We start from the raw sequence: 17,292 nt of genomic DNA on the forward strand, positions 1-17,292 counted from the left end.
GCCCCCCTGCTTCACTCCCCTTATGCCCCTTCTTTTTTCACTGTCCAACTTTCACTTCTCTCCGTGCTGCCATTTGTAGCCTATCTGTCCTAGTCTGAGTGTGTTTTTCCTCTCTGTCCCTGTCATTATTTTAATTCCCCTTTCAATGTCCTCTTGTCCTCCCTGTTACTGTCTTCTTGTTACTACCCAGTGCCATTGTCTTCCTATCTATGCCACAATTCCACAATCTACTTGTGCTCAATTCCTTCATAACTGTCTGCTTGTGCTTCACCATCTTCTGCCACTGTCCACTTGTACTTATCCCTACTGTCATTGTCCTCATTCTCATTTCAGTGCCCCCCTGTGATCATCTCCCCTATCCAAGTGTCCTTGTGCTTTTCCTCTTGGTTAATGCCTTGCCTCTCTGTTCCATGTTTTCCCTTCTTCGCAGAAGCATACTCTGCCACAATTCCCTTCTCCTCCAACTTTCTGTGAAAGACTCCTATTGTTTCCTCGTGCTCCGAGCCTCTCTTGTTCCCACCTCTTGCATCATCATTTTGTGCACCATCATTTAGACACACTGCCGTAACATCGATTCCTCCTCCTCTCTATGCCTCCGTGTGCTACATCCAGGCCCGGACTGGCAATCTGTGGGTTCTGGCAAATGCCAGAGGGGCTGCTTTATGGTTCCATAGAAAGTTACCATATAGTGGGCTGGTAGGAGGCTGTTTTGGGCTGATAGGGGGCTGTTTGGGCCTCTGTGTACTTGGAATGGCAGGGCCTATTTTGACTCCCAGTCCAGGCCTGGTACATCACTTCCTTTTCCACTTTTCCCATCTATTTATTTACAACAACATCACTGCTTCTTCACACTATTATCATGTCCTCTAGTGCTGCAGCTCTATGTCTTTAAATCTCTCTTACAGTCTTCTCTGACACTCTGTCACTCATTCTTCTTTTTCTGTCACTTTGTGGTCCACCACTTTTTCCCAGCCTTCTCACCAAATGCCAGTGCCTGATAACACTTGTACTCCTTTCTCCCTGTGAATCTCTGCAATACCCACACATAATTCTCAACTGTCACTGGTTTCTATCCAGGAATGTCCTCTCTGCCACACTCGTGTCATAATCCATCTGTAATGTTTTCTGTTTGTGCCCTCCATGGTTCACAACTTTTGTAGCACATCAACTCTTTAATAAACATCAGCTTTAATAAGCACTTTCTTGATCACTGTCATCTTGCTATGTAAACTGTTGCATGGATATGGTGTATGTGTTGGGTGTTACTTTGTATTGTATATCAGGACAGAAGTGCTGTGTCCATGACAGACTACATAAAACATATAACTCCCATTTAAAACTTAAATGTTAGTAGAGACAAGATGACATCATATATTGGAGGCAGAAGGATTCACCTGGACACCACACTTTCCTACATTTTGGCATTGAGAATACGAAGGACTACTGCATTTCAAGGGGAATGTAATATAGTGAAATTGCACTGAATTAAATGAGGACTTGAAATCCTTGATAGAATCTCAAGGTACCAGAAGCAAGAAAGAACCTAGACAGAATTTTTAAAAAGGTGAAAGTGGAGGATACCATGGATAGAATTAACTAAGTGCAGGAAAAGAAAAAGTGAGACCTTGGGATGAATCTTAAACAGAAGGGAAATGGAGTAGGAACTCAAGGTGTAGGAAAAGGAAGAGTAAAAACTTAAGGTACATAAAAGTAAGATACATCTCAAATTGCACATAATGAGGAAGGAGGTAAGAGGAATGAACTCAATGTGCAATGGTATGAGAAAGACCTTGAATAGGATCTCACAAAAATGGAAAGAAGTAGGGAGACAATAAATATAAATTTTAGGTGCAGAAATTGAGTAGGAACTCAAGGTGTAGGCAAAAGAGGAGTAGAACTTCTGACAGAATTTCAAAGGAAAGGAAAAGCAGGGGGAACGATGAACACAATCTCAAGGTTCAAGAATAGAAGAGGGAGACCCATGTTATAATCTCAAGGTGCTATGACATGAAGAAGAAGACTCCTCAAAGTGAAGGAGAAAAACACTAGGTAGAAACCTAAGACACAGGAATAGGGTAAAAATTAAATGTGTAGATAAAATTAAGGGACCCAATACATAATCATGGGTTTGCATGGAAAGGAGGCATGGCTCTTAAGACAGAATTTCAATGTCTGTTTCCTGATCAATAAATAAAATTACAGGGTACAGGTATAAGAGGAGTGGATTCCTAGATAGAATCTCAACATGCAGCAGAATGATGATAGAATCCCAAGGTGCACAGACCAGCAGGCAGCAGGTTAAAGGAGAAGATTGATAGGCGCAGAAGAAGACAAACGAGATGGTAATTGTGCTGGTAAGGTTACAAGAATGTAAAACCAGAATAAGGAGAAAATGGTTGAAGATATTAAAGGGGCAGAGAGATCAGGTGTGGCAAGGACAAAGAAGTATTGCTTGAATTCAGCAATCAGTTACAGATGTGTCCATGATTGTCACAATGTACATTTCCCTGGAAGTGGTTAGAGTTAAGATAATTAGTCATGCTGGTGTACACAAAGCAGAATAAATCAGAGGTGTCACACACAGAGTACACTTGCTGTTATGGCCTACAACTCCTGTTGTTGGAAATGTAAACCAGAGTGGGGGGTAAGAAGGTCTTTGTATATCACAAAAATGTCTAGATGAGGATTCTACTGTATGAAAAAAAAGAGGACCATATGGCCTTTTCTTTGGTACCCATTAGTTTCCTATTTCACTCATCAAGGAAGGCGAGAAGAAAAGTGTCCAAGAAACTTTAATAGCCAAATATCTGCTTGTTTAATGGAAAGTTGTCTCGTTGATCTAGAATGAAGGTATCTCTGGTGGCAGCCAACACAGAAGCACCCCTATTGGCAATGTCCACTGGAATGGAAGTATGGTGCTGGTGCTTAAGGAAGCATGCCTCAGTCAGGCCAAGATAGAACTCAAGAGTAAGTTAAAAAGCAAGCAATCAATCTCCAGATCCAGCATGGGTTTAGTGTCCCCATGGGGATTGAGCGAGCCACCAGTCTAGGGTAGAGTAAAACTGTATAGCATTTGTTATTTCAGTTTCAATGACTTGTCTTTTGCATTACCATACTACAAAAATTCTATGGGTGGTGGGTGGGATTAAGGAGGTTGCATGCAGTAACCAGGCAACAATGGAGCCTTACAAGACAACATATTCATACTATGGAAGACAATGCAATTAGCATGACCATTTTATCATTATAGTTTGCAGGGTTTTTGGGCCCTTGTGATAAATAAATATAATTATTTTTATATATAGTACCAGCATCTTACACAGCACTGTAAATCATATTCTTTATTCACATTAGTCGCTGCACTAATGGAGGTTACAAGCTATCACACAACACGCATACACTGGGTTCAGATGCATCAGGAGCCAATTATCCTGCCTGTATTTGGTGCAACCTGAGAGGAACAAGTGGACAGTACCCTGGTCAGATTTAAACTCCAGTGCTTCATAACCTAATAAGGAAAAGGTGAGGGGGTGCAGCAAGCAGGTTAAAGGTGCCAATGAAAGGACAAAGAGAGAGAGAAGACAGGGAGAACATCTTATTTTTCAATGCCACTCAAAAAATAAGTCACAACAGGATGGAAGTGTGGGTAACGACAGCATAGAGGGTGAGTGGGTGGAAAGAACGTCTCTTCGAATAAAATTAGACCTGCAATTAAGGCAGTCGGCAAAGACTTGTGGAGATGAAACATTAGTGGTGGGATAATGCAGGTGTGTGTATGTATGTATGTATGTATGTATGTATGTATGTATGTGTTTTAAAGACAAAGTAACATCGTTGTATTATTTTACCTTATATTTGTCTAATATAAATGTTTCAGTAGATAAATGATGGATGTCCCTCCCATAAAGGAGGATACGTCCAAGCTTATAAATCATTCCCAACGCACTTACTGCCTTGTAGGTCAAAGACACTGATGTAGGGACCCTGAGATTTGGGTTAAATTACTCAGGCAGTTCCCCTTTTAGTATTTAAACACCTAAGGGTCCTTTAGTTAACTCAGGCAGCTTTGTCCCTGGCTGGGTCCATATTAGTTCCCAGAGTTTGTCCACTAGGTGGCACTATGTGATAATATAAAGGGGTTTATCACCGTGTGGTCGTGGTCTATCCTGGGACTTTGCCTCAATGAGAGGTACTACAGGTCCAGGTCTGCCAGTGAAGTTAGTTAAGTGTGAGTTAGTGATAGTGAATACAGCAATAGTCACTCTAGGAGTCAGCACAGGGTAGCTAGTGAGCCGATGTGGCTCCAACGAGGAGAAATAGTGGGGTTAGGACCCCGTCGTAATTGAACCACTAGAGCAGGGACTACAGTGGGTGAGTTGAGGACCAGATAGGGTGCCAAGATCCCAGGTTGAATACAATGGGTGAGGACCAAGTCCGGTGCCAAGATACAAGACCCCAGGCTGAGAAACCCAAGCCTTAGTGTTCATCCAGAGGGATAGTGCCTGGTGAGAGTGGTAACTATCTCATAAGTCTATTATTGCTGTTACTCTGATATATTGGATATTAGCTCACCTGGAGCACCTTGTACCCCCTGAAGGGAATATTGCTGTTTGAAGCTATCCTATTATGTCTATGAACATCTAAATACCTGTGAACTACTCCATTGCAACAGTTCTCCATTAATAAACAAGTTTATGTTACTGCAAAGAAACTTGTCTGGCTGATTATCCTGCTGCATTGATCTACACCAGGTACCGGGAGTTGCAGGGAGTTGCACAGGTACACTGGGGGTCCGGGGCACACTACAAGCGGTTTTAGCCTGGTCACACACAGCCTTAATAAACAGCAAAAGTACACTTAAGGGTGCGCTACACTGATTTACTTTTTTTTCCCACAATCATAATATTTCGTTCAATGTACTTGTTAGCGCTTTATTAAAAAAAAAAAAAGCAAGACATACACCTTTGTCCCAGTGATGCACTGTGATATAGATATAGCTATAGACATAGTTACCATAGCCAAAGTCTAATTGGTCAGCACATGTATGCATGTTATTATTATTTTTATTATTATTGTTATTAATAACACATATTTATAAAGCGCCAACATATTCTGCAGCACTGTACAATATATAAATTGAACATACCAATTACATACAAAATACAACTGATACTAGAGGCCCTGTCCAAAAGAGCTAACAATATAAAAGGAAATGAGAAATACACAAGTACAGGTCCTGTAGCAAAGTCATGTATATCAACCAATCCGCAGTTACTTTTAATTGTCCGAGACCCGTAAGACAAAGAAAAGGAAATACTTTGTTGTATTTATGTTTGTGAATTCCTGGAGTGACATATTAAAAGGGGTGGTTCACCTTTAGGGTCAGGGCACACATGCAGATTTGGGGAGATTAGAGCCTGATGACAAATCTCCTCTTCTTTCTAAAGTTTCCTGAAGTTGCCTTGCAAGGAAACTTCAGGCGACTTCGGAAAACGAATCGCTCCGAGGGCCATCCCGCCGAAAATTTACATTTTAGCCGGCGAGAAGGCAGGGGAGGCAGTTGGGGAGATTAGCCCCGAAGAAGAGGAAATTTGTCGCTGGGCGACTAATGTCCCCGAATCTGCCTTCGTTCCCTGATCCTAAAGCTAACTCAGCATAATACAGAATGTCCTGTTATTAGCTTCTGACCTTTTTTTATACTATTATAGTTTTGAATTATTTTCCTTCCTCTTCTGCCTCTTTAAAGCCTTCACATGGGGGTCACAAGCTCAATTGCTCGGTGACGCTTAAAATTTAATGTTATTGTTACTATTTATTACTTTTCTTTCTGTTCAGTCCCTCCCAAATGCATCTTCCAGTCTCTTATTCAAACTACTGCTCAGTTGCTAGTGTAAATTAATCCCTAGCAACCACATAGCTGGTGAAATTCCAAACTGTAGCACCGGTGAGCAAAATGTTAAAGATTAAAAATACCACAGTAAAGTAAAAATGACAGCTTGCAACCCCCTGCTGTCAATCACAACCCCTCTTATTGCACCTGAAGTTAATAGCTCTTCTGGCTACCACTATTTCCAGCCCCATTGTGAGGTATCTCCCTATAACAAAAACCTAAAAAAAAAAAATAACAGAGCATTTAAAAATCCTTGTGAATTAAAAATTTTCATGTTTTTGGCTTCAAACCTCTGGGACCTTCAGAGCTACTAATTAATCCATTTATTAGGTGTCTAGATCTTATGCTGCCTTCAGAAATAAATAAATATATCCAAATATTGATCTGTTTATTTGTATGGCTTTTGCCTCTCCCGGCTCACGTCATACAGAAATGTTATCCAGAGAAATTGCTTTAGATTCTGTTGTTTTGGGACAGAGAGAGATGATTTACCTTCAGGACTGACCTGAGCCTTTAGCTCTGATGCCTCTCGCCCCATCCCCAACATGACAAATGAAGGCTCTGTGCATCGGTCTGTGATTTCACATGCCTAAAAGCGCAGGCCCCGAGTCTGTACCACCAGCGTCACTATGGCAACTATTCTCAGGTCTTAATGAGAAACCTCTAATAATCTAAAGTGTACACCGACTGAAGCGCTTGAATGTTTTACAAACAGCCAGTGAAATGTAGCAATGTTACATATTGTGCACCTTAGTGCTCTAGCTCTTACACCCCAAGGAAAAGTAAAATGTTCCAAAGTGCTGCAGTTTATATAGAGGGGAGCACTAGGAATGCTGGGAGATTTGTTTTTAATGATGCCTGGTGTCTTTGCAGCAATAACAAACAAGGGAAAGTTGTGCTCACCACTAATTTTTAAAAACCATTAGGCGAGAATGCAATGAGGCTGTGACCACAAAATACATATAGACAAATACAAGAGGTCCTCTGCACTCAACCCATTATCAATATATTTAACATATTGAGACATTTTGTGCATACAGCTACTAAAAATGCCTCACCCTTTAAAAAGGGATTGTCCATATATTGCAATATATTTAAGCTGGCCAACTACGTCAAAGTCATCCCATATCTGACCAGTCCTACACCCAACTTGCATCTGATTTATTAAGAATTCTATTGCTTCGTTATACATTTTACATGGGGACTACGTTTTACCTGCAACTTACTTGCTGCTTTCAAAGTAAAACTCCCAAACTTGGTTGCCCTTTTATTAGACACCTGTGGGATCACCTGACTATATCTATAGCTATAGTCACCTATAGTCACCTACTGAATCTGTCAGTAAAAATTAATGTGGTGTGGTTGTATTAAACACATAAAGATGGATCAAACCTTATAGGATAAAGAAAAATAAGTGTAAATAAGAAAGCAATGGTGACCCATTATCCAGTATTCAGGGTATCTTAGCCAAACTATTGGTAGAAAGAGTGCTAACTGATCATGAAGGTAACCAATGGGCTTAGAGAACCTCCACAGACTAAATTCCAGCCATACCATTGGCAGCATCATTGTCATACATTGATGTCGTATGAGGCAACAATGTTGTTCAGCACTAACAACTGTCAAACTCCCTCTGCATGAGAGATTTATTTGTTTACCGTCTCAGTACAATTCCCTCCTGTCATTTAAAATAAAATCAATCAGAAATACCAAATGGTATTTTCAGCAAGTTGCAAGAATGAGCAAAGGATGGACCCACAGTCAGGAGGGGGTTACTATAATAGTGTGCTTGTCTGTGGCATGGGACTGTGGAGAGTCTGGAGACAATAAAGGCCTGATATGAAATATAAAAATAAACATATAAACCAGAGATGTTCAGGCCATGAGCCTGTAGCTGTTATATCTAGTGATGGGCAAATCTGTCGCGGAACGCAATGAAGTCAATCGGCGTGAAAATTATTTTGACGCGAGCCGAGCGTCAATTTTTATACGTGCGACTATTTGGTCCAAATGCAACAAAGGCAATGGGTGTCCGAATAATTTTACGGAGCGACAATTTTTATGCGCACAAGTATTTTGACGAGCGTCAATTTGTTTTTGACAAGGCAGATTTTTCTCCAGGTGAATTGCGGAAATTCGCTGAGAATTCGTGTCTGGCAAATTTATTCTCCCATCACTAGTTATATGACCTACAAATTCCAGTATCCATGCCTAGGAGGTCCTGTGAACAGGGCTGGGCCAAGGGGTAGGAAGGGTAGGCAACTGCCTAGGGCACAATCACTGGGGGGTGGGGCGCACTTCTCAGGGAATATTTTTTTTTTCATTTTTTACTATTCAGTTTGCTTGGCATTTATTAATGGCATTATAATTTTTCAGAATCGCATGCCCCAACCCCCTCTGGGGTTTGTTTTAGCAGATTTAAATTGTGAAGGCGCTTCCCCACTCTGGAGCGTGACTTGACGCCCTCCATGCTGTAAAATACCGGCCAGAGGGCAACCCTAGCTGGCACAGGTACAGGTGGGGGCGTGGGCTTGGGCAGCAGTATGGCTGGGCTCATTGTTGGCTTCTGGCACAGGTACAGATCACATTGGGGGGCTTGGGCCTGGGAAAATATTTATGGTTGCTGGGCTGGCACAGGTACAAGTGGGGGCATGGGCAGCAATATGGCTGGGCTCATTGTTGGCTGCTGGCACAGGTACAGATCATGGGGGGCTTGGGCCTGCCGCCTTGGGGGAAATATTGATGGCTGCTGGCACAGGTACAGGTGGGGATGTGGGCTTGGGCAGCAGTATTGATGGATATGGCTGGGCTCATTGTTGGCTGCTGGCACAGGTACAGATGGGGGGCTTGGGCATGCTGCCTTGGGGGCAATATTAATGACTGCTGGGCTGGCACAGGTACAGGTGGGCCTTTGGCAGTATTGATGGATATGGGCTCATTGCCTGCTGGCACATGTACAGATGGGGGGGGCTGATCGGAACCCTTGCCTAGGGTGCCAAACTACTTTGCAAATAAGGGAAAACTACGTTGGCCTGGGCCTGCCTGTGAATTAAGCATATTAAGCCCTTGGCCTTAAAGCTGGGCTTCCAATATCCTGGACAGCCAAAAGCCATTGCTCTTCCCGCTAGTTTTAGTCTGGGCAAAGCAGCCACTGTTTGGAAGCCCGTGGCAATACTACCAAGACACTGGGTCAGTTTCACCAAATGCCAACTTTTGACATATCCCTCTCAGAGAAAGCAGTACCACTGCTAACAACTTATGAAGAAAAGTCATAATTGTTTTCTAAGGTGAAAATTGTTCAATACAGTGATTGGTCACCATGACTGTGAGCCCAACACTCTATATGGAGAGTACAGGAGCAGGAGATCAGTAACAACATCAATAAACCCAATTATTTAAATGTTGGACTGTCCTAACATTTTAAGAAACATTTCTATATAAATGCTACTTGTCTCCTTATGTCCATTTATCACCCTCTTTAACCTTTTGCCACTTGCTGGTGCACTCCATCTTCCTTAAAGGCACCTGTCTGTTGGTTAATAGGACCACCCAATCCCACAAGAAGATATTTCCATGCCTTTCTTCTTACACTAAATCAAAAAATGCAGCTCACCCCCATGTTGCAATTAAAACCAGTTGGGTGCATGGGTGTGTGGCTTATATCATATATTAAACAAAACAAATTAACCCAGCACTCCTATTATATAGCTTTTAGGAAAAAACAGATTGAAAGGAAAATGCCTATATTTGGTAAAAAGAGACACTTTTAGTTACATGGTTTGTACAAAGTATGCATAAGCCGATGTGCCCCGCCAAAGCAGGACCCATGCACCAGTCCTAACTATGTTGTAAGGACCATCCAGGATTTGAACACTTGGGACTGCTGGACTTTCAGTGCATTTACCAAGTGAGCCACTGGAGGCTCTTGGGGTGGTTTTGATCCTGTATTATTGTTGGTCTGTATTCTGTCTGTTTCTAGTTTGTCTCCTCCCTTCTCATTTCCCTCATGTGTTTTGTACTCCCTAATCATTTGCCCTTTATAAACCAGGGCTTCGCTCAGGGGCAGGGCTGAGTCATTGATTGTAATGTGAAGGTGTTTGAATCTGTTTGTTCCTGTGATTCCTTGTTCCAGAGTCTTGTTCCTGTGTTTTTGTTCCAGTTTTTCATTGCTGGCCTGGTAAAGACTTTATTTTGACCTGATTCTGTGTTCATCTTCAGTTCCATTAAAACTTGCAAATTCACCATATTCACAAATAATTTATGCCTTTAAAGTTGGCTACAGGGGGTCACCATCTTGTAACTTTGTTAAACATCTTTGCAAGACTAAGACTGTGCACATGCTCAGTGTGGTCTGGGCTGCTTAGGGATCGTCATAAACAAAGCAGCTTGAGTTCTGCATGGCTGGGAAGTAAGGCGGGGGCTCCCCCTACTGTTCATAAGTATGATTGTTTCCCTGCTCAGCAGTTAGAGACTGTCTGACAATTCCTATCCACAGCAGTAAATGAAAGGAGAATTTCACTGCATACAGTCATGTTTCTTATAAAAACGGTACGCATTTTTTAATTAAGGTATATTGGGTTTTTTCATGTATTTTTCATTAAAGAAAGTAAAAATGGGATTTTATTTTTTTGCCTTTACATGCCCTTTAAGGTAACCTCCCCATTTAATGTATTTAAAGAGTAATTGGATTTTTGCCACTTTTGGTTGTTTTAAGTAGCCCTGTCCATTCTTGTGCATACAGAATCATGGATCTTACCATATGCCCTATCCTTGCAGTGTTGGGTATTTGAGTTCATGGAAAACAACACATTATTCATTTTTCTAAAGCCTTTCATTAAACAATTGCTTTCTACTGACACAGCAATAAGCATAGCAATAGCCACCCTCCTGTCTGCCAAATATAAAGGTCACTCCTCTCTTCTGATTCCAATAGGACTTATTATGGTGTCAGTGTACAAGAAAGAACGAGTGGCTATTTTGCATTACAGTCAAATATCTTTATGATTGTATGCTCTATTGAGCAGGACTCACTTTACTTCCTGTAATGCTCAGTATTTGTATGTATTGTGTATGTTGGTTGTATGCACCCATCAATAACAAAGCATTGCTGATTCTGTTGATGCTTTATAAATACCTGTTAGTAATAATAATTGCTTTCATCTACATTAAAGCTGTCCAAAAGGAAGACTGTCAACCCAGTGCTGCCCAGCCTCCTCTTGTGCTCCATAGACTTGCTTCTGTATGACATCATCAATCATGTAGTACAGCCCAAGAACACATAATACATTGATTAATCAGTTAAGTATCTGGAGTTGGACAGCAGCAATCTAGTACTTTCTCAGAAGGGATCTTATGTCCACTTGTTCTGAGTAGCGTTAGTTCCACACTTACTTGTGTCAGTGGTCTCGTACTGGCTGTCTCTCTGCAGTTCAAAAATCTCAACCTCCACACGTCCACTGGCTGATCCCTGCGTATGACTGTTAATATGCTCACGGGCAAGAGCCAGCGCCAGTCTCTCACCACGGCCACACACAGTCTGGTCGTCAAGGATTGCAGCTATATAAAGAAAGAAAGGTGTTTAAAACAATATAGCAATTTTCTTCAACAAGACACAAGTGAGATGGTGCCTATGGTAGCGGTGGGTATAATAGTCTCTGGGAAGGGAGTGTGACTGTGGGATAGCAGGTATAGTAGGGAGAGATGGTGCCTATAGTAACAGTGGATAATAGTCTCTAGAAAGGGAGTGTGACAGCAGGTATAGTAGGGAGAGATGGTGCCTATAGTAACAGTGGGATAATAGTCTCTGGGAAGGGAGTGTGACTGTGGGATAGCAGGTATAGTAGGGAGAGATGGTGCCTATAGTAACAGTGGATAATAGTCTCTGGGAAGGGAGTGTGACTGTGGGATAGCAGGTATAGTAGGGAGAGATGGTGTCTATAGTAACAGTGGGATAATAGTCTCTGGGAAGGGAGTGTGACTGTGGTATAGCAGGTATAGTAGGGGGGTTGGTGCCTATAGTAACAGTGGGATAATATAATATACTTTAATATACTTTAGATAATATACATTAGGAAAGGAAGTCAAATGTATGGGTTTTAAAAGGCACAACATTTCCCCCCATCGCCATAGTGCTTTAGCATTTGGAGTGAGCAGGGCTCCTATGGGTCAATTTGTAAAATCTTGCCTTGGGAAACTTAACATTGCCTTTATGCCATATCCCCCTCAGCTGAAAAAAATGCCTCTGTAACATAAGCAGTAAGCAGCTTACAGATACAGAGTGAGCTCAGTTTGAGCCAGTGATATTTTGGTAAGGTGGGGTCATATCCTCAGTGGAAAGAGCAAGGTATCCGAGTCAAATAGAAATGATTGCCTCATTCACTTGATATATTCTGTACTACAGAAAAGCTGCTAGTGCCATATCCTGTATTTCATCAGCAAAGTCAGTGTCCCGGCCTTTCGGCTGGTCGAACACTCTGCAAGATGCCAATACAAGAGCTGGGGGTAGTGGCTTTTTTATAATTCCATTTCAGTTTCCTCCCTGTCTGTAGGACACTTGCGCTGTGAGTCTCATATATTGCTTTTCAATTGGTCCCTCGTTGATACGGTGCCCATGACTGTGAAAGCTGCTGATTTACACTGTTTTCTATTTGCCAAAAGAGAACTAAACAGCCATTGTGAGGATCTGTTATTTATTTTAAGTGTAGAATGCAAAAGCACTGCTGCCTGACACTGGCAACCCTGGAATCCTGAGTTTGATTTCTGAACATGGCAATGACTACAAGGCGTTGGTATGTTCTCCTTGTGCTTTTTCTGGATACTCTGCTTATCTCCCTCGCTCCAAAAATATACACACCGGTTAATTTGCTTCTGATGCACTTGTGTGTGAGTTGTGTGATAAGGAATCTAGACTACAGGAATAATGAACAATCTCTATAAAATCATTTCATAACATGTCAGCTATATACATTATATAACTGATATCCCCCATCTGCAGTCCCTTCAATGAGATTATTATAACACTGCTACTATAGTCACAATCTCTCCCTTCTATACCTGCATCCCACAGCCACACTCCCTTCCCAGAGACTATTATCCACTGTTACTATAGACACCATCTCTCTCTACTATACCTGCTATCCCACAGCCACACTCGCTTCCCAGAGACTATTATCCCACTGTTACTATAGGCACCATCTCTCCCTACTATACCTGATATTCCACAGCCACATTCCCTTCCCAGAGACTTTTATCCACTGTTACTATAGACACCATCTCTCCCTACTATACCTGCTATCCCACAGCCACACTCCCTTCCCAGAGACTATTATCCCACTGTTACTATAGGCACCATCTCTCCCTACTATACCTGATATTCCACAGCCACATTCCCTTCCCAGAGACTATTATCTCACTGTTACTATAGGCACCATCTCTCCCTACTATACCTGCTATCCCACAGCCACACTCCCTTCCCAGAGACTATTATCCGACTGTTACTATAGGCTCCATCTCTCCCTACTATACCTGCTATCCCACAGCCACACTCCCTTCCCAGAGACTATTATCCCACTGCTACTATAGGCACCATCTCTCCCTACTATACCTGCTATCCCACAGTCACACTCCCTTCCCAGAGACTATTATCCCACTGTTACTATAGGCACCATCTCTCCCTACTATACCTGCTATCCCACAGTCACACTCCCTTCCCAGAGACTATTATCTCACTGTTACTATAGGCACCATCTCTCCCTACTATACCTGCTATCCCACAGTCACATTCCTTTCCCAGAGACTATTATCTCACTTTTACTATAGGCACCATCTCTCCCTACTATACCTGCTATCCCACAGTCACACTCCCTTCCCAGAGACTATTATCCCACTGTTACTATAGACACCATCTCTCCCTACTATACCTGCTATCCCACAGTCACACTCCCTTCCCAGAGACTATTATCTCACTGTTACTATAGGCACCATCTCTCCCTACTATACCTGCTATCCCACAGTCACATTCCTTTCCCAGAGACTATTATCTCACTTTTACTATAGGCACCATCTCTCCCTACTATACCTGCTATCCCACAGTCACACTCCCTTCCCAGAGACTATTATCCCACTGTTACTATAGACACCATCTCTCACTACTATACCTGCTATCCCACAGTCACACTCCCCTCCTAGAGACTATTATCCCCACTGGATTATTACTAATATACTGGATATCCCACAGTCATACTTTCAAATCATTTTCTGTAGGGTCCCATCATGTTTGAGGTAAAGGGTAGGTATCTCTATTTGCATGCCAATATAGGCAACTCTACTCCTTCCTCTCACCTGGCTTCATCCCTTCTCTTTAATGACCCTTATCTATGAATACAGTTTCCATCCTCATCCACAGATCTCAAACAAAAATAATCCATTTGTGTTAACAATATCACAAAGTGCTGCCGCATTCCAGGCTCTGAGCCATTTCACTCTGCCCTCTCCTTCATCCCCACATCATATCACTTTCAAAATCCTGTCACTTTTATCCATGAAACATCTCCATAGTGTGACCTTGCTTAAAGCAAGATGCCTGAATTCGTATTGACACCCTCATTATCTTTTGCCTTGATGATTCTAACTCTTGACTAATTGTTCAGGCCTCATTCACCTCACAAAGTCCTTCCTATAGTACAGCCCCATACTGCCCTTTTCTACTTGACATTAAGGATCTAAGTTAAAGGGAAATCAGCCCAGTCTCTAAATACTGTAAGATGTTGATTCCCTTTATTCCCTTTAAATCAGACAGTAGAAATTTGTACAGCAAATGTATGTGGCATCAGTAAATGAGCCATTGGCGTTTTTCTACCTATGATTCTCAGTAATCACCCTTCCTTATAATATATACCTACAAGGCTTTGTATTGGCATCAAAATGCCCATCTATTCCACATGGTTGCCAGAGGGGGTTTGGGATCTTACACACTGCGCTTGTGCAAAAGCTGGAGGGCCACAGGTTGGGCATTTCTGCTTTGTGAAGATGAAGGCCTTAATATCCCAGGAAATGAAAGTAGTAGAATACAGGCAAAACTATAGGCCAGGTCTGTGCATAAAGTGACCCTTCTACTCCCAGCATCATTCATGGACTCATTGCTGCTCTAATGGCTCTTTAATGGTCCCCATGCAACACTTCTGTATTTGCACCCTATAAAATCTTCTTTAAACACTGTGAGGCAAGGAAGATAGAGGAACCAGAGTAACGTGTAGGAGGGAGCCTCCAATAGCTAATTCCTCTTGCCTGCCTATGTATTACTATATACCTACAGCAGTGCTTAGATTGTAAGCTCTCCAGGGTATAATACTCTTCCTAATATAGCGCCTATTTCCATATGTATAAATGCCAGATGATAACAATACAATCAACCGGACACTTAGGGAAGAGGCACATGAAGATGCTGGGCAAGTATGTGGGCATTGCCGTCTATTAGTTGATCCCCACTCCCCCACCTCCTTGGAGTGAGAGATGGACCAAGGTTGGTGGGAAGGATGGCAAATGGAAGTCCTTTGAAGCTTTTCATCTCATTCATTTATTTGGAATGTATTACTTTTTCTTTATCCCACTTTTTTGATATGTTAATTTGACAAATTGTAGAGTATGAAATGTGTTTCTTTGTATCGCAGCTTTTATGTGCAGAGCAAAGCGAGACAAAGCATATAAAGGGCACCCCCACCCGTCTAATAACTTCCTCTTGCAGCCTCTTCCTTTCTCAGCCAGAAGTCTAATAAGAGGAGCCAGATACAAGAGAACCTCCTGACATTTCTGCAGGCCCTCTGGGAAGAAGCATTTTTAATAGAGCAAGACATTTACAGCAACAGCTTCATCCAGGACTGATTTACACTGAGCAGCAAAATCCTTTCCTTCCTTCAATTATTTGACCCCTGGACAATAATCCATTTCGCCTAGCCCCCCATTACCCCTTATGTCAAGTTGTCTTAATTAATCACTTTTCATCTATACAAGCTAGGGATCCAGGGATCCACTATTTTGGATTCGGCCGAACCCCCGAATCCTTTGCGAAAGATTCGGCCGAATACAGAACCGTATCTGAATCCTAATTTTCATATGCAAATTATCGGTGGGCAGGGGGTAACATTTTTTACTTCCTTGTTTTATGACAAAAAGTCATGTGATTTCCCTCCCCATAATTTGCCTATGCAAATTAGGATTTGGTTCAGGTGGACAGAAAGATTTGGCCGAATCCTGCTGAAAAGGGACAAATTCTGGCCGAACCCCTTACCGAATCCTGGATTTGGTGCATCCCTAATACAAGCAAACTGATAGGATTTGGTACCACTGATTCCCCTGAAGCCAGAATAACCATTGAGGTCCAGCTTTTAGCCATGGAAGCTTTCATGGAGGAATACAACAATACTGAATATTACTACCAAAAGGAGAGGTAATACAGAAATTTGCCTATTAAAAGAAAGTGTAATTCTAAGCAACCTTCCAATATACATTCAATAAACATCTTCCATGATTTTAAAGTTATTTGCACATGTAATTGCTATTGAAAGCGGTATTTGTCAGTCGCTTTCTGCACTGCTGCTTCTGACAGTTGAAACAGTGTAGCACGAGACAGCTCTTCTCCAGTCAAGACGTGTCTGTTAATCAACCGGCTTCTGCCTATATCATTTCCAAAGTCAGAAGCAGCAGTGCAGAAAATAAAAATGGACAGATGCTGCTTTACAAACAACTTTAAAACAAGTGAAAATGTGTAATGTAAGTATACTGGGAAGTTGCTAACATGGTACTTTCATTTGGCAAAATGTTCTATTATGGGTTTATTTCTCCTTTTAATAATAGCTCATCATGAAAGCTTCTTCTTACACTGAAGCAAATCTACAAAAAAGGACTTTTCCACATTCTCTCCCCTGCCATCCAATCACCAAACCTCTTTTAACATACCGGGTCTTATTTGCTATTCTGGATAAAGACGCTATAACTGGTTGCATCCAAATTGCCTTGGATAAGTAGCCAATGGGTATGGATATAAATGAGACACTAGGAATAATTTACAACTATTTCTGGCCAGGTGTAAAGTATATTGTGGCATAGAAGCATATTTGTTTGCTTTCCCTGATTTGAGAGCAATTTAGAGGCACCAGACCACAAACCGATGCTTATAAGGCTTCAGATCCAGTTATAGTCCTAATAGATATAAAACACGTATATTCAGGTCTGTAACCATGTTGTGGGCTATGGGGGAGGGACTGAACGATTTAGTTTATAAGAATGGTTCACCAATAATTTTAGTGCTGACATTTTTGTCCCATGTTCTATAGCCCTTATAGATATACACAAAGCAGCATATTGTATATAATGCAGGAATGCAGATATCATGTGTCCATATGCTG

The 17,292-nt window shown here is 41.8% G+C and overlaps 1 protein-coding gene across 1 annotated transcript in view; it reads right to left on the bottom strand.

Moving 5' to 3' along the window:
• The window catches only part of grik5.S (glutamate receptor, ionotropic, kainate 5 S homeolog), a 119,237-nt gene that overhangs the window by 42,663 nt on the left and 59,282 nt on the right, over positions 1-17,292 (bottom strand). Inside the window, exon 3 of the mRNA XM_018228108.2 lies at positions 11,282-11,446. Coding sequence (XP_018083597.1) covers positions 11,282-11,446 — 165 coding nt within the window. The remainder of the gene's footprint in view (positions 1-11,281; positions 11,447-17,292) is intronic.

The sequence above is a fragment of the Xenopus laevis genome, chromosome 7S (genome assembly GCF_017654675.1).
Source record: "Xenopus laevis strain J_2021 chromosome 7S, Xenopus_laevis_v10.1, whole genome shotgun sequence".
NCBI classification, from domain to species: Eukaryota; Metazoa; Chordata; class Amphibia; order Anura; family Pipidae; genus Xenopus; species Xenopus laevis.